The sequence below is a fragment of the Diceros bicornis genome, chromosome 19 (genome assembly GCF_020826845.1).
Source record: "Diceros bicornis minor isolate mBicDic1 chromosome 19, mDicBic1.mat.cur, whole genome shotgun sequence".
NCBI classification, from domain to species: domain Eukaryota; kingdom Metazoa; phylum Chordata; class Mammalia; order Perissodactyla; family Rhinocerotidae; genus Diceros; species Diceros bicornis.
This window is the reverse complement of record NC_080758.1, coordinates 25,733,267-25,757,310: the sequence shown is the minus strand read 5'-3', so window position 1 is coordinate 25,757,310 and position 24,044 is coordinate 25,733,267. Positions and strand designations below refer to the sequence as shown.

Here is a 24,044-nt window from a genome sequence, read left to right as displayed (position 1 = left end):
GTGGTTAGTGTGAGGTAGTAGAGAGAGAAGAGAGGCTGATACTACTGTGAATGGGTAACCTAGGGCAACTCATCATTTTGAATGGGTTCGATGTAGTCAATCCAATTTTAACCAAACAGTACCTCAACTGGATTATCTTAAGGGGTCAGGATCAGTCCAGAGAATCTGTTTTGAGAATGAAGTTAAAAAGTGGGGTTGAGGGGCCGGCCCCATGGCTTAGCGGTTAAGTGCACGCGCTCCACTGCTGGCGGCCCGGGGTTCGGATCCCGGGCGCGCACCGACACACCGCTTCTCCGGCCATGCTGAGGCCGCGTCCCACATACAGCAACTAGAAGGATGTGCAGCTATGACATACAACTATCTACTGGGGCTTTGGGGGGAAAATAAATAAATAAATAAAATAAAAAAAACTAAAGCAAAGTACTAAACAAAAAAAAAAACTGGGGTTGAAATTGCCAACATAACTGTGCCAACCTGTCACCAAACTATAAAGTCTCGTGTCTTCCCCTAAGGGGTCCCACTAAAGTAAAGAAATGAACGAAACACACATACATACACACAAAAGCAATGGAAAGCTAATTACACGAGAGGCACTGATCCTTGCTTTATTCACGCAGTAACATCCAACATCGAGAATTGTGTGGGCATGGATACAAAAGAAGGAAGACGGCATCAGAACCACCAGTTGAGTTCATCAGGGCAGTCGTGGCAGCTTAGTCAGTGTGTAGTCCCCTCAGGACCTACTGAGTTGAAGGAATGCTCTGCTCTCTCCACTGCTTCATGGCCAAGGTGCTTTACAACACTTGGCCTGTGATTTAAAATTAAGGGTCACAGTGATTAAAAACAATGTAGTCGAGATATTCAGAGCTGAGTGACTACTCATGGGCCGCTTAGGAATAGTCTGGCAACAAGAAAGTGAGGAGCAGTATTATGCCGTTCTTCTTCTCAAGTGCGTGCAAGGCAGATCACAGCAGACACATAAGATGATCTTTCCCCCTGTGCTCAATGGAGAAATACCCTTTCACCCAAATCCTCAGAAGGCAGAACTGGAGGTACCCAGAAGCACCACACAGACAGCATCACTTTTTGGTTTCTCATGGTCACATTCAAAAGCCACTTTAATACACAAAATAGAAAAGCATTTGTGGTGGGCCTTTTTTAAACCCAGAACACAAGCTGGGGAGGAAAAAGAAAAGCTTCCTCTAGCGTCAGGGTTTGGACTTGCAGAAGAATTCTGTAGTGCACATGCCACATCGCTTCCTCGCCAACATATGCCCAACTAGGGTTTTTCTTAGTGTGCCAGTTACAAGACACTCTTAGAGGCTATGTTTCTAAGATTCTCTTTGTGGCCAATAAGGAAGAAAATTCTGAGGAGGGAGGGTACCTAGCATCCTGTATTCCCTCGTGGTAATAGCTGGAGGACTTGGCAGTGAGGTAGCAGCAACAATCCTCACATAATGAAAAGAAGTCAAATCTGTGCAGTCGTTCCCTGGACACTGAAAACACTGTCCTCCCAGATCTCACACTCCAACCACCCTCTCCTGTGAACTTGTGGCTACTTTATGTATCCCAAGAGAGAGAAGCTGAGAAAGAAAATGGCTGCTCAGCTGAAGCGCCTGCCAATGTTCAGTTTCTCAGGATAAGGATACAGAGACCTCGCCAGAGCCCAAGCACAAACTGTTTTGCTGAATTTGTTGAGCACAATTTTTATAGAAAAGAAAACTGAAGGACAAACCAAATTGAAAGAATCACTGTTATAATAACTTTAATTTATCTTGCATTTTACAGAAGTCTATGAACGATTTTAAAAAAGCACCGCCTTACCCCATCATGTTTCTCTGACAGTTGTTAAAGTAGGCAATGAGTATGTCAACAGCTTGAGCATCGGCATCTTGCAAGGATTTCAGACCAACCAGCCACACGCCAAAGAACTTGGCAGCTTTTCTATCTTGATTTTAATACAATGGTATATCCACTCTGATGGTAAACCTGTCCAGCCAAATCTCCACAACACACTTTGCAAAATCAGTGGTGATTAGCAAATTAGTTAGCTTTGGCACGGAGCTGTGCTCGCTTGCCCGTGACAGCCTGGAAGCCGGTTTTGATGCTGGCAACAGAGCATCGAGAATGACAAGTTTCGCACTGTAAGAAATAGAGTCGGGTGTCCTTTTGCAGGATTGTGTCTGGTGATCGGCACGTGTGACAGGTGACGTATTCCTCTGCAGGAAAAGCAACATACAGAATTACCTGGTGGCCACAGTAAGCCAGAGGTTTCTTCCCTCTGAAACTTCTTCCACACTGAACTCCACAAAGGCCCAGGATGGCACCCAGACTGGGGAAACTTAGCTAAAGTTAGCAATTTCAGGATAAGAAAACACAAGCTGTCTGCTATGATGCTTCAGGTACTAAATCATGGGTTGAAAAAAGACTCCAAATGTCCAAGGAGGCAGGGACACCTGCCAGATGCCTATTCCTGGTTCTGCCTATAGGAGAGCCACTCAGAGAACTTAACTAGTTTCCTAGGTGGGAACAGACCTGCCAATTTTAAGTGATCAGGAAGATAACAAAGGTGGGCCAGGGGTGAATACAGATAGATTTCTCTGACTTAGCCCTCAGCCTGGAACCAGCCAGCAGCCTTGATTGGCTGGGCCTTCCTATGAAATCCAAACCCCTCTCCCTGCACGTCTAATCAGCCACCAAGAGCCACCTTCATGCCCCACCTCCCCTTTCATCTTTTCCAGCTTCATTACAAACCAATGGCTCTCCTCAAAATATTGCAGCCTGATGAGAACATTTCAGAGTGATGTGTTGAAATTATACACTTACTGGGCTGGCCCCATGGCTTAGTGGTTAAGTGCGCGCGCTCCGCTACTGGCGGCCTGGGTTCGGATCCCGGGTGCACACCGATGCACCGCTTCTCCGGCCATGCTGAGGCCGCATCCCACATACAGCAACTAGAGGGATGTGCAACTATGACATACAACTATCTACTGGGGCTTTGAGGGGAAAAAAGGAGGAGGAGGATTGGCAATAGATGTTAGCTCAGAGCCGGTCTTCCTCAGCAAAAAGAGGAGGATTAGCATGGATGTTAGCTCAGGGCTGATCTTCCTCACAAAAAAAAAAAGAAGAAATTATACACTTACTGATATATCTTCTCAAAACATTTTCTATCTGTTTCTGTTGGAATCTTCCTTTGATTACAAGTTGGTTATTACCATCTATAGAACCACTATGAAAGAAAATAAAAATATCTCATTATTTTTTCCTATAAGGAACCAAATTTCAGAACCTTTACATTTATTGAGTTTAAAATACATTCAATGGCATAGGATAAGTTCGAGGAGTAGTGCTATACTACCTGGTTTCTCAAAATTTATTTTTAATTAAGTAGTTGGTGCCTGATGACCTACCCATATTTCCTAACATTAAATCCAATTTCAACCAATTAAGTCTCCAGTGACAACTCAGATTTATAATTGATTTTAAGTCTAAAACAAATTGATTCCTTAACTGTGTGTGACGGCCCATTCATCTAACAAAGGAAAAATAAATTTTTACTGAACGCATACCATGTGCAAAGCAGTGAGGGGGCTATAAATATAAAAATATGAAAGGAGCTATAGATATCTTAAAAAATTCTAAGCACCAAATATTTTGATTCAGTCATATATAGTTGATGAAAATGTTCTAAAATTGATTGTGGTGATGGTTGTTCAACTATGTGAACATATTAAAAACCAATGAATTGTATATTTAAGTGTGTGAATTGTATCTCTATAAAGCTGTTACCCTACCCACCACCACCAAAAAGAAAGTACAGTTAAAATCACAGGCCACATATTGTTAATGGTGCTTAAAGAGAAACTTCTTGAGAAGAAGCTGCTGACAAGCACTTTTGAGAATGCAAAGCTCTGGGCTAGACACTATCATTTGTTAAAAATTACAAATCACAAAGTAAAACAACAAAATTCAGCCAGGTAGCATTAAATTGATATTTGTTCTGTATCTCATTATAAAACTGACTTTTGCAAGAACTTCTCTTGTGATTCTCCTTTAATAAACTAGAAGGGTTTATTATCATCCTCCATGGACTGTAACCCTTCATCTCCAGGCTATGGTGATTCCAATGCCTGATGTAGGAATTTTTGTCATTCACTGTCAAAAGAAATTCAATTTTCTCAACAACCCCATAACATTTAGGCCACTAACCATAAGTTCACTGGTCACAACTTGTTATAATTTATCCCACCTCTACAAAAACTGTAAATTATTCTGAGAAGTAGGAAAAACACTGTTAGCTTATACTCCATTAGTTTATACAAGTTAAAAATAAACAATGATTGTAACAAATTTACGTTTAAAACACAATTTTTTTACAACAGAGTCTATATAGCTACCAGTGGTCAAGTAAACTATGACTTAACCCCACAGCAAGTGTAGCCAATTCCAACAAACTGTGAGTTTCAAGAGTAAGAAGAGAACAAAACACCTTAGTTATCTCTGTACTGCCAGCGAGGCACAAGATTAAGCCATTTAAGAGCTGAAGCTCCAGAGACAGGCAGACCTGAGTCTGTACTGACAATGCCATTAACTAGCTGTGTGACCAACCACAACTTCACTTCACTGAACCTGTTTCCAAATCTGTAAGTTAGGGGTAACGTTAGTTTCTACTAACAGTTCATAGAACTGTTGTAAAGTCTGAGATGGGGGCTGGCCCCGTGGCTTAGCGGTTAAGTGCGTGCGCTCCACCCCCCGTACAGCAACTAGAAGGATGTGCAACTATGACATACAACTATCTACTGGGGCTTTGGGGAAAACAAAAAGGAGGAGGATTGGCAATAGATATTAGCTCAGAGCCGGTCTTCCTCAGCAAAAAGAGGAGAATTAGCACAGATGTTAGCTCAGAGCTGATCTTCCTCAAAAAAAAAAAAAAAAAAGATTGAGATGGTACCCAAGTAAGTGTTTGGCACAGTGCCTGGTACACAATATGTGTTAATGATCACTATTAGGCCCTAACTCTACATTACTTATTTTTAAAGGGACTTATTTTATTCAGCTTGCTAGCACTAATGGTCAAACTCATTGGGATGGGCTCCATGGGATCCTGGCCTCCCTGAACGGGGATGGACTTACTCAGTACCTTCAACAGGTGAGCCCTGAAGACAGGAAAGTATTTAATTAGGGATCCTTGTTTCCATGTTTCTCCTGTGCCACTCACCAACTTAAAAGCTGTATTTCATCAATAGCCTATTAACAATTTAAAAAATAAATTCTGATCTAGGAAAATGGCTTCCTCTGAAATCTACTATTTGCTCCATAAAAAGACCCAAGAAATCCAATTAATGACAGGAAACTCTAAACATGGAAGTGCCATGGTACTCACTTTGGTACACCAGTAAGCCTGTGAGATGAGCTACTGTTAACTCTGTTCCCTATTCCCAAGTAGCCAACCTCTCCCATAGAAATGAACTGATTTCCCTCCTTCAGTGGCCTAAAAGATCCTGATAATCAGGTGAATGTTTTTTTCTAAGCATGTTACAAATCCTTTTCGAGTTAAGAGACGTTCTTATAAAATGTCCAATAATACTGTATATAACTGTGAATATAGTTTCTTACCTTGTACCCAATTCAGCCAATAAAAATGCAAGGAGATGTTTGGGCTGACGATGTAATCTAAAAAGAAAGTAGAATATATAAACCTTATCTTGCATGGAATTCTAACCAAACTTCTAAAAAGCCATCCCTGTTCACTGTTTTAAGCTGTGATTACTCAGCTTTTAGGTGAATTTTAGTGCACAGTTCATCAAACTCTGAAATAAAAATATATATGATACCATTTATTTACATTTTAAAGCCCATAAAATAATACTCCATATTATTTATAAATATGTAAGTAAATGTCTAGAAACATGGACAGGAAAGGTAAACAAGAGGATAGCATCTTTTTCTGGGAAGGAAGGTGATGAGATCAGAAAGAGATACAAAGGTGGCTTTAATTGTAACTGTAAAACCCTCTTTCTAAAGAAGTAAAAAGATCTGAAGCAAATGTGTCAAAAGGTCAAAATACACCAAACCTAGGCAATTTGATAACTTGGGTGTTTGTTATGCTAATCCCTGTTTCCTGTTTGAAATTTTTCATTGAAAAAAAACAAGTGAAACAATATATAGAGAAGTATTTCATGGTAGCACAACAGCAGAAAAATGGAAAACAGCTTCAATATCCACTAACTGGGTCATGGTTAAAAAAATTTCCTTTCTATCCTGCTTTTAGAACAAGACAGGTCTCTATATACAAAAAAAAAAAGAGGTACACATATAAAATGAAAAAAGCAAATACAGAGCAATGCCATTCAATATTTTCACTTTTTAATTTTATTCACTTGGCACTGTTTGAACTTGTTCCAATAACCAGATACCACTATTACAATTTTAAAAACCATTATTTTTTCCCAAAATGTAATGGAGCAAGGATTGGTGAAAATATAATAAAACAGGTAAGCTCCAACATTGCTAGTAGGAGTATAAATTGGTACAAGCTTGTTGGAAAGCAGTTTACCAATGTTTGCCATAAAAATGTCCATTCCTTTTGACTCAGCAATACCATTTTGGGAATTTTTGCCCTAAGGCTCTATTCTGAGTTACTGCCAAGATACATGTATAAGGATATTCCTTGAAGCTTTGCCTCTGATAGTGAAAACCCAGGAGCAACCATGTCCAAGTAAGGAACTGTTAGAATATGTTGTGTAACTACTGAAAACATTTATGAAGACTATTTAATGACATGGGTAAAAATTTAACAATATACTAAGAAAAACAGGTTAAAAACCAGTATACCAATTTATTTTAAAATATTTATGTATAAAACTAGCTAAACATAAAAATATCAAATGATGATTACCTATCTCTTAATGGTGGACTTAACATGATTTTTCATTTTCTTTAGCATTTCTGTATTTTCTAATTTTTCTGTAATAAGCATATACTACTGTTGTCATCAGCAAAAAAATCTAAAATTTTTAAAGTAAAGCCTAGAGCAGTGAAAACAATGGTTATTTCTGGGTGGTGGAATCTTTTGGGATTGTCTTTTTTGATTACCATTGTTTTCCCGTTTAGCTGCAACATGCATGTATCACTTATAAAACTGAAGAACAAACAGTAAATAAGGTCAGTTGCCCTAAGGAACCTGTCAGAAAAGCTGTAGCTGAGGAGCTCTGAGAAGAGCCAGGCCCAGACAGTAACCTTGGGTTGAGACAGGCATGGAATGTGATGGTAATTAAAAAAGCTAAAATCTCCTTGTGTCCTGGCAATGATCATCCAAGGAAGAGGCACACCAAATTTAGCTGCTTTCCCAGAGCTCGCTGCTCGCACTTGCTTGGCAGGCCCAGCCCAGCCTGATGAGCTTTTCCCCTCCCCAGGCTCCCGTCTGAGCACTACACTCAGCCTCCTCATTCTTCACCACATCTGGTTAGGATCCATCCTCAAATCAGCATGAGTTGGCTTCTCTCACCTCTGGATGCTGATAAAACAAGCCCTGAGACCTATCAGCGGAAAGAACTGATGGACTTGAACTGTGACCTCCATCGATCCAACCCTGACGCCTATGCATTCCCTCTTTCTACCTGCAGTAAAGTTCACAATAAGGACATTTAACATATACTCCACTAAGAATCTACTATTTGGGAGGGCGACTCTCCAACTTACAGTTTACAGATATCTGTAAAGTTGACAAAAGAAGTTTTCTTGGTTCCTACTCGGACAACCTGGGGAGGTTTCATAACAAATTTCCTTTTCTCTCCAGCAACCATATCTGGATTCTTTTCCCTCATGATGTTGAACACTCGATTCAGTAGCTATAGAGAGAAAGTGGTATTCATGTACATTCTTATTTAACTGCAGGAGTACAAAGTTCCCACTTGAGTCACTTTGCTTTACCTTTAAGCAGAGCAAACTTCACTTTTTACTAAATATACACACATATCACTACATGTTCTGGGAGTTCCTTGAGAGCAGGAGTCAATCCTCAACACGGATCTGGTCCATTATGAATGCTCAGCAATTGCTTGTTCAAAGTTAAATGAACAGGCCCCTACCCTAATTCTGCTGTTTCTATGGCAAAGTATATGATACACTGAAAAGTAAGATTCAGGAAAGCCCAAACAAGCCAACAGCAGCATATTCTGGCCCCATATTAGCCGTTCCCTCTTCCCACTGCTCCCCTCCCCCCGATTCCAGGGGGCTCCATGTTCTCAGAAGTTCATAGATTCAGATGGGAACAGTGTGTACTATAATGACTACCCTACTCTGGGCAGTCTGCCCCATATGCAGGCATCAGGCAATGCTGTGCATTGGCTGTGTGACCTCTCTGGGTCTGTTTCACTATCAATCTGTACTTCAGTGGTCCTTCCGATTCAGGGAACGTTTATCTTGCTTTTCTTTAAGTTCTAGTGAACAACTTAGCCCCTTTTCATAACAGAATTTGTCTTACCTCCTCATATGTGTAGTCTCTTTCAGAGCCTGCCCAAGCAGGGCCTGTCTGGTTACTAAATGAGATACCATCATCCTTTTTGCTGTCTTCATCTTCTAAAGCTACAGATAACAAAGACTGTAAGAATGAGGGGTAGGCCCTGATACAGTAACAAAAGGGGGAAGGGGAGAGGCAGATCTAGAGAAATGACAGCTTCAAAGACATTTGACTCCTCCCCAGCCCCACAACTGCATTCACAACAGCCTCAAGCATGAAGGCATCAAGGTCCACAAACAACCCTTTATTCCTTAAAGACAGGGATATTATGACTTTCATAAATAACCCTTGACAGAGACTTCTCTAATTAGGAATTTGTGATAGCACAGACATACTGAACTTGTTCCTTGATTTAACAAACACAAGATAAAAAATGCGCTGGGATAATTATGGAAAAAAGTCCAACTGTTGTGAAGCACTTAAGAAACATACACATCCATAAAAACCCATCTGCTGACTATACTCAAGTTGTCTCAAGACCCTATGGCACTCAGAAACTAATAAAGCAGCACTTTAAACAAAATATTAAAAAAATTTTTTTTAAACATTTAAAATTCAATTACAATAATTTTCCCAATAGCCTGAATCAGCGTGTTTTTAATGTAATCACAATTGCCAAATTCTTCCCCCATGAAATCTTTAACTCATTATCAAGTTAGATACTATTTCCTTTTAGCTTCCATTATCAAGTAGTGGAAATAAGGGGTAGGGGAAAAAAAAAGGAACCCACCAATCAAAGAGACTAGGCCAAAGGCTTGAGTGACCTAGAAATGAGCTGCTGAGCCCCCAATATTACCTTCATCTTTCTCTAGTATTTCATCCTCATCTGGGAACTTGACATTCTTCTTTTTCTTCTTTTTATTGCCAAGCATAATGTCAAGGTCATCCTCTGGTTCGGCTGGTTCTTGAACATCACTTTCTATCTTAAGATCCTAAGAAATTGAGATAAGAGTCTCAACATTTTGATACTAGGACTTTTTTTTTAAATGACATGGACTGACATCATTTTGGAGGAAAAAAATCAAATATTCAAAACTGAAGTTACAGATAAGAAATGTCTCTCACAGGTGAGCCAAACTGGCTCAGAGTCTCTGCCATTTAAACTGGAAATTCTTTAAGACACTTTTGTGGGATTTTCTCCTTTCTTTTATCCATCAGCTTTGGGATCTTATTATAATTACTGCCCATGTTTCCAAACCAGGCCACCGTCAGAATCATCTGAGAGACTTTAAAAGATTCTTAAATCTTCTGATTGACAAGGAGTTGAACACAGTTCAAGACTATTTTAAAGAAGTTTCTAAGTATTCTGATGCAGTCAGTGGGAGCTTTTTTTCCTCCTAAAACCAAATACATTATTTTTTTCCACACACCAATTCTCTAACTCTGACACTAACCAGGTGACCTACAACTCAATTCAATTCTGATACCATCCAGAGTCAGTGACAGACTCCACAGGTTTAACAGCTCAGTCCCACAAGGCTGTCCTCACTTCAGAGGCCAGTCACAAGTGTGGGGTCCCCAGGTTATCCACACTTATATCCAACTTGGCTACAAATTCAGAGGTCCCCCCTGCCGCCTCCAGGTTCGATAATTTGCTAGAATCACTCACAGAACTCAGGAAAGCTCTTTACTTTAAACTATTACTGGTGTATATAAAGGATACAACCCAGGAACAGCCAATGGAAGAGATGCATAAAGCGAGAAAAGGGGGTAGGGGGACAGGTGCACCACTCTCCCAATACCTTGATGTGTTCACCAACCCGGAATTTCTCCAAACCCCATCATTTAGGGGTTTTAATGGAGGTTTCATTATGTAGGTGTGATTGATTAAATCATCATTGATTTCACTGACTTAAGCAGAGGGGGAAGAAGAGTTTCAATCCTCCAATCATGGCTTGATCTTTCTGACAACCAGCTCCCATACTGCAGCTATCTAGGAGCTCCCAGCCAGCTCCAGTCATCTCAAAAGATTCTTTTGTCACTCCAGAGATTCCAAGGATTTTAGGCGCTATGTGCCAGGAACCGGGAACAAAGACCAAATATTTATTTTTTATTATACCACAGTCAGCCTGGCACCAGACTGTGAAGAGGTCTTTGGGCATCACTTCAATAGATGACATCATGAAAGAGAGAAAAGGCAGAACCCATGATGAATTAAGGTCACATGATGAATGGATGGAGACAAGGTAAAGCTTCAGCCCAAGATTAGTTGCTATAGTCATGGATGTAACTAGGGCATGTCACAGCCTAGAAATGAGTCATAAACACCCCAGAAGAGCAGAAAGGGCCAGTCTCAGCCTCCAGCCTTCTGATCTCTCCCTCCTTTCACCAGCTTATCCTGTTCCCTACTCTGAACTATGCCGTCAACATTACCTATCAATATCTATTTTTGTGTGTCTACATCCTGAACTACTCTGACAATGGCTACAGTAATTTCAGAAATCTTATTGGCAGAAAAGTTTAACAGCTGGGAGTAAATGAAGCTCAGCCTTGAGATCTCAAATCCAGTCTTAGTGCCACATGTGGCCATCAAAGACCAATCAGCCCCTGTGTATTAGCTGGATAACACACAAATAAGAAACCAAATATTAACCTAGTCTCTAAGACAACAGTCAATAAATGAGCAACTCAGATAGGCTGAATATAAATTAGCACACACCAGCCATCTTCTAGTTTTATACTATTATTTATTTTACCGCAGTAAGATCTGCTTCTAAACTGAGGCTAAGACCTGGTAAAAGGCAGAGAATAGCATAAAGCGTTTTCCAAGATTTCTCAAAAGCCCTGTGATGGTCTGAAAATTCAGGTGGGAGAGTAACCCAAGATCTTAAAAACACTTCAGCTTCAAGTTAATGCCCATGCCTTGGCTGATGAGAATACTTGTAATACCCTCTTATGTTATGACTTCAATAGCAGAAAAAAAAGTATCCAAGCCCTTAATAAAAGTAGAGCTTATAAGTGATTCTTCATGACAAAGCTACTAAAGGCATCGACCAACAAAACCTTGTTAACCAAGACTTTCTATGGCACATTTCCAGGATATTTAAACCTCATTTTTTCAGTATAATCTGACCTTTTCTTTACCAATTTCCCTATAATAGTAGGGAAAGAAGAGAATCCCCAAAGATGGAGAGAATAAGACAAATCCAGGTAAAATCATCTTGTTGTAAAGGACTTGAAATTATCTCTGAACTAAAATAACCTCTGAAAACAGGAAAAATATCTTATTCATTTCAGTACCCTAGCAATTAGCACACAATGCCTGACTCACTATAATCACCAATACATATTTGCTGAATTAACCAAATCACCAAAATTGTGACATTGTTTCCAAAAGTCAATGAATACTGTATACATTTTCTGCTATATGTAGGATATACCTTATTTGAGTTTGAGCAAATAAACTATTTACCAAAGAAAAATACGGGTAGAGGGCACAAAATGGGACACTTGGCCTCAAGTTCCTACAAGATCAGAGAACTCCATAAAACCAGCCTGAGTGCTCTGGTTCTCTTATAGACCATAAGATCATCGGCCACCAGCCACCGTGGGCTGGGGTTCATTCTTTACTGCTCAGAGGTACACACATAAGCTCAGAGGTACACACATAAGTTTGTGTATCTTTAATATGCTACTAAAAGTTTTACAGAAGAAACCACAGGAATATTTGCTCCACAAGATTTCTCAGGATTTCAGGAGACATATCTCTCCTGAACCAATCTCAGTATAGTTAATGACAAGGGGCATGTTATAATCATTTTAATGGTATACAATACAATGTGTAAAACCTAAATTTACATTCTTTTGAACCATAATCCCTTTAAAATACCTAGTCAGGCACAATCCCAAGAAAATGACCTTCACAGTGGTGATTAAGTACTTAATAACAAAAGCAAAGCTAGTAAGAGATGAGACAAAGAGGGAGAAACATCAGCCATTAGCAACCTTTCCAGAGGTTAAATTTTACCTTCAATAAGAAAGCAATACTACCTTTACACCTTCTTCAGCTTCATCAATATCAAATATCTTTTTTGTTTTTTTCTTCTTTTTCTTTTGATTAAAGAAGTTCAAGTCATCTAGATCATCAGAAGCATCTAAAAAGACAGATAATTGAGATTATCAATTATTAACAAATAGCAGAAAGCAAAGCATCAATTTTTGAGTTAAACCAATATTTCAGCTGGTTTAATTAATGTTTAATTAATCAATTCACCAGAATAGAAATTGGGTATTAATTAGTACAGTAGTCCCTCCACAACCACAAAGGTTATGGCAAGTCAACTAACTCAAAGGTTTGTAGGAAAAATCTCGTTAGGGGACTATGTTGGGAATATTCATTTAATAATCTGACCATATCATGCCTCACTGTTCTCAAGACAAAGTCAGGGTTCTAACACAATTTCCAAGACTCTCCAGCTTTATCTCTCCACTTCTGCCTACCTCTCATCTCTCATACCTTAACCCCTGGTTCTAGCCCAACTGAATTATGTACTTCCACTTCTTAGTGCAGTGTGTGTGGCCTCTCACTTCCAAGCCTTTCCATGGTCGCTGCCATATAGCTCTTACCTTCATCTCATCTTGGTGAGAAGTTACTTCCACCAAGAAGCCTTCTCTAAGCCTATCCCTCCTTTCCCCTACTTGGGTTAGGTGCCCCCTAGGTGCTTCGATAATACCTTCTGTCACCCCAACATAGGTACTTATCGGCTTACTTGTCTATCTCCCTACTAGATACTAAGGGGCTATGCCTTTTTCACCTAAATCCTAGTGCCTAATTCAATATGGTATTGAATCAATCAAAAAGCCTTATAAAGTATTTCACATTCATTAACATAAGGCTACAATATGAATAAAATGAAATTTTATCCACCAGTAGTGAGTAATAATGGGTTCTGTTCAATAAGTTTTCTATTTGTACTGCCCCGTTATACATTAGGAATATTTTAGGATCCTTCTGCTACAAAGTGTTTCAAGAAGCTATTTATGAATTCATTTTGTCTTATTACAAGAATGATTTAACTCTCCAAGATTGTTTTAAACATGTACAAGATGCTTAGTACATGGTAGATGCTCAATGAATGTCAGTTCTATCCCCAGCACAGCATCTTACATTCAACAGACATAAATTATGTTTACTGAATCATTTATTTCCCTCTAATAGTCAAATGGTGTCTATATTAAAGCACAAGGGTGAAGAACCAATGCTGTTGTCCAAACCCAAACATTTTAGGCCATAATTTTAATCTCTTCTATACGTTTTCAGACTTTAAGACACAAAACTGCCTATCTTGGTCCTATTTCTTTCTGCCTACACTCAAATACAACTACCATTAGGGGCTGGCCCCGTGGCTTAGCGGTTAAGTGTGCGCGCTCCGCTGCTGGCGGCCCGGGTTCGGATCCCGGGTGCGCACCGACGCACCGCTTCTCCGGCTATGCTGAGGCCGCGTCCCACATACAGCAACTAGAAGGATGTGCAGCTATGACATACAACTATCTACTGGGGCTTTGGGGGAAAAATAAATAAATAAATAAATAAATAAATAACAAATACAACCACCATTAGAATTGGAGAAGAGACCTGACAGGTTAGACTGGAAAACCAGACCTGGAATGATGAGGTTTTGTCATCTCTGCACCTTGTGGATTCAGTGGGAAATTCCCTGGAACAAGTCCCTAGAAATCTGGCAAGATCCAGTGCATACAGATTGTTGATGGCCTCAACTTTACCAGAATAGCCTTATCAGGCTGAGAGGTCACTGTACGAATGAAATCCAAAACATCGATGGAAGAGACCCAGGTCTCCCAGGACAATAGTGACTCTCTCACATCTACCACTTACCTTTTTTCCTACTGTCCTCTTCGTCAGCTTCTACATCTTTGTCCTCAGTTGGCTCTGGCTCCACTTCTTTTGTTTCTGAGGGCTGAGTTTCTTCTGTCTGGGCATCCCCTTCCTCATCTAACATAAAAGGCTTCTTCTTCTTCTTTTTCTTTTTGCTCATAGTAGGATCAAAAATCATCTGTTTAAAAGACAATAAAAAAGAAAAAGGGACCAAGTGATTGTTTTTAATGATATTCACATTCCAAATATGCTGTATCCTCAAAAGGCATACTCTTAAGAGAGTACTTGAATTAAAGTACCAAAAAGGATTGTAATAAAAAAAGTCCATCCAACCTTCCTTATACTATTAAACATAGCAAGGGAGTGATCCTGAAATATGTGCACATGCCTTTCAATTTGTGAACTCTCTCAAGACATCAACTTCACTTTTAGTTTCATAAACAAATCTGGAGACTTTATAAATGAATCATGGAATTTAGGGAAGGGACCTTAGCAACAACCCATGCTACACCCCTCACTTTATGGATGAGAAAAATCAATGCCTAGGCAAGTTATACATGTTTTAGTTAAGGTTGGCAACCTGAAGTTCAGATAAGCCTTTAAGGAAATCCATCAGCAACCCTTCATACAGCAAATATCTGAGTAAGAGAAACTTCTATATAACCTTTTATTCTGCTTTTGTTTCTGGAACATTAAAAGTTTTCTTAGGTTATTTTTATCCAACGTCCACTAGAGAATAAGTGAAAAACTAAGTTACAACTTGTAGAATGACTATCTGTTTGTACTGATCAATTGGAAAAAAATACAGGTAAAGTTATTTTAGACATAACAGTTTAAACAACATATAGGGCAGATGCTAGTAGAATGGAAATAGCAAGGTCTTTGAACTCAAACAGAATTGGATTCAAATCCCAAGTATTTTATTGCTAAGCCCCTTACCAATTTTTGTACAAATTCTACCGTGCTTAAATTTAGCATTTTGCCCAATGATCTGCTGTGACAGTGTAGTGAAGTGTTTAAAAGCGCAGGTCTGGAGCCCAACTGATTGAATTCAGATCCTAACTCTGGCTCTTACTTGTGTTACCCTGGATAAGTTCTTGCCCTCTCCATGCCTCATTTGTAAAATGGAGATCAGTAGCAGAACCAAAACCAAACCTCACAAAGTTATTGGGAGGATTAAATAAATATAAAACACTTGGCACAGTCCCTGGCACAAAAGTACTCAATAAATGTTAGCAATTATCATAATTTATACAGTGTTTTACAGTTCACAAAAGCATGGTATCTCGATTCCTATCACTGAAATTTCATCAACTCAAGATCTAATTTCTAAGACATATCATGAAACTCTGAAAAAAATCCCCCAAATAGATTCTAATTAATTTAAATTTCTTTATGTCCCAACTACATTAAGGAAACTGAGCTACACTGAAACCAAACTATGGTCTGTAATAAGGTAAGGTAGTTATCATCCTCACCCAACAGAGAAGGATCTGCAAGACATTCTGGAAATTGATAGCTTCATTTCAAAGTTATCCTCTCCTACCTTAACAAGGATCTAACTGTATAAGTGAATAATTCTGAAATGCAGTCAGTCTGAAGAACATAATTTGGCAAACTTAAGAGGACAGAAGAGCCAGGAGGAAGGAGTTCCCCACTGCTAACGTACTGGGGCCTTGGGTCAACTTACATGAAGTGCTGCAATCTGTTCCAGGGAGGTTTATCTACAGTTCATCCTCATTCCTGAAATTTGGAGATTTGGCAAAAGGACAGACAGCACTCCAAGTACTACAAATTTGGTTTTCTGGCAGGGCTTACAATTCACTTATTGCATTTTTTTTCAAGTACCAAGTTCCCTGGAATATTAATAATCTTTTAACTATTATTCAGCAAGGCAGACCAAAGATGGGAGGGATCCTGAAATCATCAGAGGACAGCATCACAACTGCTTCTTATCCTTTGAAAAACATTCGAATTTAGGTCTACAGGGAAACAGTTTGGTTGTAACCTTGTAAAGACTAATAAATACGCAGGAATTATACACTGAAATAATTAACAACTCTCTCAATTACTGTCTTGGATCTCTAAGACATATACTCATCACCTCATTTTATTCATACCACCTGGCAAAGTAGAGTTTAAAAATAAGGAAATCAGGGATCCCAAAGCAGACCTCCCCCAAACCACAAAGTCATGTCAGTCTTGACTAAAAAAATGTTTTTTTAAGACTTTCATATCTGACTTAACAAATTATCACATTCCAAATGCTTTGTTTACGAGACTAGTTTGGACTTGAGAAGCAAATAGCTGCTGACAGTGCACTTGTGGAAAACCAAATCTCTTGATCTATTTTTTTTTAAGTCTAAAACAAAGCCTTCGAAAGCAGTTTTCCATTTTCAACTTGCCAAGTTGTGTTGGGTTGGAGAAGGTGAGCAAAAATTATCCTGACAATAGCCTAAAGTGCTTAATCAAATTGGAAGCCTATTCCCATCCATCATACCTTATCCAAGATGATAACTTTATGGCCACGCCAAACCCAGAAGGCAGGTTTGAGTTACAAAAGAACCCAGAGAAGCAGGGTGAGCATAACAAATGCTAAGTGTTGTCATCTCTGGGTGATTTTTATTTCTCTTTGTATTCTTTGTTTTGTAAACTTCATACAACACACATTCCATTCCACCTTTTTAGTTTAAAGTTTCTTATGTAGAACACCTTACCCCATTGTGTGAAAACCCGATGTTCTGACTTGTGAATTCAGAACTTGTGAATGGGGCCTAGTAATAAGCAATAATCGTAGCTATTGACAGCACTTAAAAAAAATGGTCTCAAAAAATAATAAATGCCTGCAGTTTAGGGGATATTTTCCTTACTAGGTAGCACCCACATTTCTAGAATACTGCTTTTTAAAGGTCATGGTTCCACTAGGTGAAAAGAGGTTATGTTTTGCTGAGTTTTTGGCTTAATTATCAGGTTTAAAAAGAAATGTGTGCAGCTTATTTCATGTCACTTGTACATTAATAAGCTGTTTAAGGAAAAAACAAAGAAATATGAAAAAAATTATTTTTTAATAGTAGGTTATTTAATTCTATCCTGTCCGCTAGGCAGGTCTACTTCTACTCTGTGGAGTCCCTGGCAGTTTATAAATCATTTCCACGTACAGATTTTCACTTGATCCTTACAAGTCTGTAAAGTAGTCAGATGTTAAGGACTGGCCTAAGAAGACTTATCTAGTCCACAGTACTAGAGGAACCAGAACCTGCACATACCTCCAGAGTGGAAGCCAAAGGCCAGGGTTCTAGGCCCACTAACTTGCTGTGTGATCTTGGGCAAGTTAACCTCCCTGGGCCCTGGTTTCCTGTCTATAAAATGAAGTTGGACTGGTAGACTTGAGAAATGCCAAGCTGCTTAATACTTTATTGGCTTCCAAAGTCCTCTGCTGGCATGCTGATTCTGCCTGACAATCCTGTTCACTCTTTAGTAATGCATTCATATTCCACTTCCTTCAAAAATCCAACTGCTAAAACTGAATCCTCCAGCTCCCCAAATCGCTATGTAGATGGCTCTATTTCTACCTACTGTAGCAACTAGTAGATTTCTTACTCCTTCACAACACTTGTGAACACTACCATAGAAACCACACACAGAATAACACCTCACAGTACCTTGCCCTACGTAGGTGCTTTATGTGTTAAAGGTCATGAAAAGCTTAGAAAATGGGTAGAAACAAAACAAGTGTGAAACACTGCCACTCACGACTTTATTAGAGTAGCCCAGACCAATGTCTACCATGACCTCCAAGCAAGAACAGAGTCCTTCAGACTCTGTTTCTTTTCTAAGAGAACAAGCCTCTTAGTCACCTAGATGAAGGCAATACTGCATAGATCTGGAATTCTACTACTTGCTGAGCCACTTACTATTTGATGATGGGCATTATACAACTCTCTAAGCCTCAGTTTTCTCATCTCTAAAATGGGCATAACGATAACACTTATCTTACAAGGTTGCTGTGAGAATCAACTGAGACACTGGAGTCCCCTCCAGAATAAAATCCAAATTCCTTAATTTGGTCTTCAAATCCCTCCATGAACTAGCCACTACCTATATTTAAGGGATTAACTCTAATCAAATTGGAGAATATTCTACTTTTTGTGAGCACACTTACTTGCCTCCTTAACCACTTCCTTGCCCTGTGATCAGGCCTTTCCACTACTTGAGGAAATTTTAAGCATCGTTCCCGGTCTACCTCAAAAGCCAACGCTCGAGAAAGCCTCGATTTTTTCCTCTCCCATCTCTCCAAGGCCCTACAGGCCAAGCACTCGAATGTTTACAGATCTGAATCATGAATTCAAGAGCTTTTCTTTGGTGGGGAGAGCTGGCCGGCAAGCGGTAGCTCCCCCTCGCCCCAGTGTTAATCAATATCTACTGATAGCACTTAAAATCAGATTTCATTTTAGGCTGTTTGATTTTATATGAAGTGGGGTAAATCTGGTCAAAAGAGATTTGAGGAAACTTGCTGAGGTACAAGCACGACGGTAGAAAAAGACGCAGCCAGCTTCGCAGCCCGGACTGGCCGCTCACGTCGCTGTAAGCTCTCTGTTAAGAAAGGCTCAGGGACTCCCGCCCTAAAACTTTCCGAGAAGGTTAGTCACTTTTCGATGCTGAAGGGTCTTTTCCTCTGGTCCTATCTCCCTCACTCTCTGGTCTTTTTAAGAAATAATGCTCGAGATGCGAACAAGGGAGGATACCGGCCAGGGCAAGCCAGCCTGCAAAGTTTCTATCGAGGGCGCTCCACCGGAGCCGAGGGAGGCTCCTCTCGGCAGCCCCGGCGCCCGGCGAGGAGAGTTGGAGCTGCACTGTCAAATCTTTAAAGGAATGCAGGGGTCGCCAGCCCCGATCTCGCTCAGTTGGAGCATTAACGAGACATTCGAGCCCACTTCGGGAAGTGCGACTCAACGTGCTCTCCATTCCGGAAACGCCGGCCACGGGAGGACGCCGGCCTCAGCGCCGCCGCCCTGAAGGAAGCAGAGCGCGGCCAAGCCCGCGGCTCCGGAGTCCTCGCCGGCTCTACCGCCCCGGGCCGCCCAGGCCCGGCTGCCCCACATGGCGGCGGCCGGCCGCTAGGCCGCAGGCCCGGTCTCCCACACTGCGGTGGGTTCTGCTCCCTGCCTCAGTCTTTAGCCCTAGCGCCAGGCTCCGGCCCTCACCTCGTCCCCGGACATGGTTGCGGCTCGAGTGGGATCGGCACGGACGGAAAGTCGGACGGGTCAGCCCCAGGCCCCAGCGGCAGCACGGCTCCTGCCGACACCTCTCCCACCACCGCACTAGGTTCTTGCATCAGCGAAAGGGAACGACACCCCGCCCTCTCCTCTCAAGCGTTGGAAATGCGCCTGTGCAGAGCCGCCAGGGCGCAGGCGCGCGGAGGAGCCGACCTAGCGCGCTCCGTCCGGCGCGAGTTACCAGGCGACGCCGCGGCGCCAGGCAAGCCGGGACTTGTAGTCCGCCTAGAAGAGGCGGGCAAATGCTCGGCGGCCGCCCAGCGCCGCGTGTGCGTGCGCGACGTCTGAGGAAGCCGGCAGGGAAGTTTTGGTTTTGCAGGGGGTGACTGTTACCTCAGCTTTTCTCCGAGTAGAGGCTCCGCACTTTTCTGCGCTGGTTGTGGAGTGAATTCGGGGCCGTTTCTCCTGGGTTAGGGCGGTGGGTAACAACGAGTAATGTGAAACCATGAGGCCTTAGTTCCCGTGCTACTACCTCCGCCATACCCCCTTGGGGTGTTCTGGCGTCTGAGTAACTCAAAGTTGGAGCTGGAGGTGCGCACCTCGCGAAGGGGTTTTACTTCATGAGAAATTTAACCTAACATGCTGGATTTCAGTTTAGGAGGTCAGAAACCAAAAGCCTCCTTCCTGCAGACTGAGAGAAGACGTCCTCTGAGGAAAAACGGCCTGGCAAGAGGCAGTCTGTCGAGAAGCCTCAAAATACTTGTTTATGAAGTCTCTGCTTAAAGGCTATGGGGGCATCATGCAGTTTCCCTTGAGGCATAATCATAGCAAGTACCCTTTAGGGGGTTCCCACTATTGTCAGTGCCCTCCAGCCAGAGACCACCGAGAACACCCCTATAGTTGAACAAAGTTGGGCGTCAGTCTCCTTGTCAGGAGGGAAGGCACACCATGAGGAAGAGGAAGAGCGGGGCATCCCAGGAGGAGGGTACTGGAGAGAACTGACAGGATTTGGGCTTGTGTTAGGTACTTTGGGGGAGGAAGCAGTCCTCTCTGGATTGGATGCTGTTAGGTGGAGGTAATCCTATGATAGGGTATTTTAATAATTCTTACCTAAAAAGGAGAATAGGCAAGAGAGGCTAAAGCTATGACTGATTAAGCAGCAGCAGTCCCCCATGTTAGCCAGGATAGGGGGATGTTTGGTCTTTTTTGGTTGGGCCCGTATTCTTTTTTTGTTTACATTCAGATGTGATTATGGGGTAGTTTTGTTTTTCTCTTGATCGGTCGTGGACACAGAGTAGCTTTGTCTGATGTTGGTGTTCTGTGAAATTGTTTATGTTCAACAGGACAGCATATCCTAGCCAATAGTGCCAGACCAGCTCCCACTGTCAGGGGCTGCTTTTCTCCTCACTGTGCTTCGTGTCACTTAATATATGTTCTTTGCTTTAGGCCTCAAAACAACTGTGTGAGACAATCCACAAATATTTAGTACTCCCGATTGGGTTCTAGTCCCTAAACTAAGCATGGCAGGTGAAATTAGGTTCCTGCCTCAAGGAGCTTACTGCTTAGTGAGAATGATGCTTTTATCAACCTCTTTCTCCAGATCAGGAAACTGTGCTTTCACGGCATTGAATAATTAGTCCAGAATCATACAGCCAGCAAAAACAGGGAACCTGAGGATCCAGGTTTAGACAATCTGATGCCAGTGGCTGCCAGTTTACCACCTTGAGAATCTGCATCTGTAAGGAGGCTGCACTGCTTCCTCAGTAATATTCAGCTACTGACACCTGTGCATACCATGGTTTCTCAACAGCAGCAGCATTGACATTTTGGGCCAGGTAATTCTTTGTTGTTGCGGGCTGTCCTGTGTATTGTAGGATGTTTAGCAGCATCTCTGGCCTCTATCCACTAGATGCCAGTGGCACCCTCCCCCTGGTTGTGACAACCAGTAATGTCTCCGGACATTACCAAATCTCCCCTGTTTGAGAGCCACTGGTGTATACCATTTCTCTCCTCCGCGTCTCTGAGAGGTAACAAATATTTGGGGCATAACAGTCCGCAAATCACTTTGAGTGGGGAAGGCTTGAAGAGGAGAAAGGGAAATAATTGTGGCCTAAGTTTTTGAAAAGCCTGTTGGACTAGGAAAATGAAGACTGAGACAAAGAGAAGACAAATGAAGTGGGAAAAAACAAAGGGAGAAGAAAAGTGATAGAGATGGAGAGGAGCTCGTAGGAAATCACCGTTAAGTTACTCAGTTCACACTAACGAAGTTAGTTCACACTAACAGTCTTTTTTTTTTTTTTTGCCAGAAACACTTTCTAGAGCATATTTTTTTATTGAGATTGGTTTATAACATATAAATTTCAGATGCACATCATTATATTTCCACTTCTCTATAGACTGCATCATGTTCACAACCAGAAGTCTGGTTGCCATTCGTCTTCGTACACAGACACATAAAGTCTTAATGAGGCCTCATTTTATCTCCACTCCCTGTTTGGGAAATGCTGATATGCTTAGCAAATAGTCTTGACCACTTCTGTAAAAATATTGATTTTCCTTTACAGCATGGTACAGGTGTGACCTCCCTGAACTGGCTACTTGCAAGAGACTTTCTTCAGAGATTTCAGGCATCCCCCAAGGTAGTAGTTTGTTTTCCAGGGAAAACCAAGATTCCAGGGGAGCTGGCACAAGTCAAAAAGCAATGGTAGCTAAGCTTTTCCAGGTTACCAAGAGATAGATCCTACTTAAACTAAGCTAATAAGAGCTTCAGCACGATTAATGACATGAACACAATTAATGACTTGTATTTTTCTAACCTCTTTCATCTAGAAATCTCTGCAAAACATATAGACATTTATTAATTTTCTTCTCATAATGGTGAGGAAAAGCATTGTGGTTTTCCTATTTTATAGATACAGAAGCCAAGTTATGGAGTCCACAAAAATAATGAGAAATCCAGAAACAGACAGCTGGAATCTTTACTCTGGACCATTCTTGATGCTCAGTACCACTCCAGATCTCCAGCTGCTCAATAGTAAGCTAATAATGATAACCCTTCAGTTGTATACTAAATTTTATGTTTTGGTAGGCTTTAACATATCCCATAGTCTCTTCACTTGACCCATAAAACAGCAGGCCTATGGAGGCTATGACTTAAACAAACTTAAATAGTGACAATACTTGAACTAGAATTTAGATCTCACTCTTGCTACTTGGTAAATAAGCCCATACATCCATGTAGGTGATATTTAACTTATAGAAAGCAATTAACACAGAGATTCTAATCTATATAGCAATCCAGACCTATTCAACCATTTTCATCTATGGGCACCTGATTATATGGGGCCTTTAAGAGCTGGCTTTGGTGAGGAAATGAGAAAAGTCACTGAGATATTAATGAAAAGCATCTAGTAACTCTGAAATTAAATTTATCTCGGGGTTGATGTAGTGGACAGAAAGTACAATGAGGCTCCCCCTAAGAAGTCTTGAATAGGGCCTGCCTGGTGTCGCAAGCGGTTAGAGTGCGCACCCTCCGCTGCAGCGGCCCAGGGTTTGCAGGTTCGGATCCCAGGCATGCACCGATGCACCGCTTGTCAAGCCATGCTGTGGCAGCATCCCATATAAAGTAGAGGAAGATGGGCATGGATGTTAGCCCAGGGCCAGTCTTCCTCAGCATAAAAAGAGGAGGATTGGCAGATGTTAGCACAGAGCTGATCTCCTCACAAAAAAAAAAAAGTCTTGAATATAGTTAACCTTTGAGAACTAAACTAGTAGGAATGAATTCACAATTATTTAGTCATATATAGAAATGACTTATGAGATAATATGTTACTGAGGAGATTTAGGAATCATCAATTCTAAACAAGTTACCAGGCTATTGTAATTAAAATACTGGATCCTAATACCATGATTATGTCAGTGATTGCAAATCCATATTTCCAACTCAAACCTCTCTTCTGAGTTCCAGCCTCGCATATCCAAGTGTCTACTTCTCTACATTTGCTTGTCTCACAGAGACCTCAAAGTTACTGTGTTTAAAACAGAACTCTGGGTATTTCCTACTGCAAGTCTTCCTCATTTCAGTTAAGGGCACTGCTCTCTACCCAGTTACTTAAGTCAGAAGCCCAGGAGTTAACTTGATTCCTTCCTTTTCCTCACCTTCTTCATCCAATTCAAGTCTTGTTGAGTTTATGTCCAAAATAAATCTCAAATCCAGCCACTTCTGTCTTCACTGCCACTAGCCTAGTCCAGGTGATTATCATCACTTTCTTGGATACTACAACATTCTCCTTTTGCCCTTTCCTTCATAACGCTTACTACAATTTTTTAAATTTATTGGTCAGTTGTTTAGTTGTGATTTTCATAATCTCACTTCACTATCACAGCTGTGTTAGTGACGAATTGTTCTAGAACCTAGAACAATGCTTATTTAGCTAAAGTAGATTCTTTGTAAGTGATGAATGAATGACTA

General features: G+C 41.0%; 1 protein-coding gene across 1 annotated transcript; it reads right to left on the bottom strand.

The window, feature by feature from the left end:
* Positions 1–1,748: 1,748 nt before the first annotated feature.
* EIF2S2 (eukaryotic translation initiation factor 2 subunit beta) lies at positions 1,749–19,689 on the bottom strand. Its single transcript, XM_058562885.1, has 9 exons — positions 19,562–19,689; positions 14,358–14,535; positions 12,512–12,615; positions 9,318–9,453; positions 8,486–8,586; positions 7,702–7,850; positions 5,617–5,673; positions 3,144–3,229; positions 1,749–2,219 (listed from the first exon to the last, which is right to left on the bottom strand). The coding sequence occupies exons 1-9, from the start codon at positions 19,574–19,576 to the stop codon at positions 2,044–2,046; spliced, it is 1,002 nt and encodes a 333-aa protein (XP_058418868.1). The 5' UTR covers positions 19,577–19,689; the 3' UTR covers positions 1,749–2,043.
* Between the last annotated feature and the right edge of the window lie 4,355 nt (positions 19,690–24,044).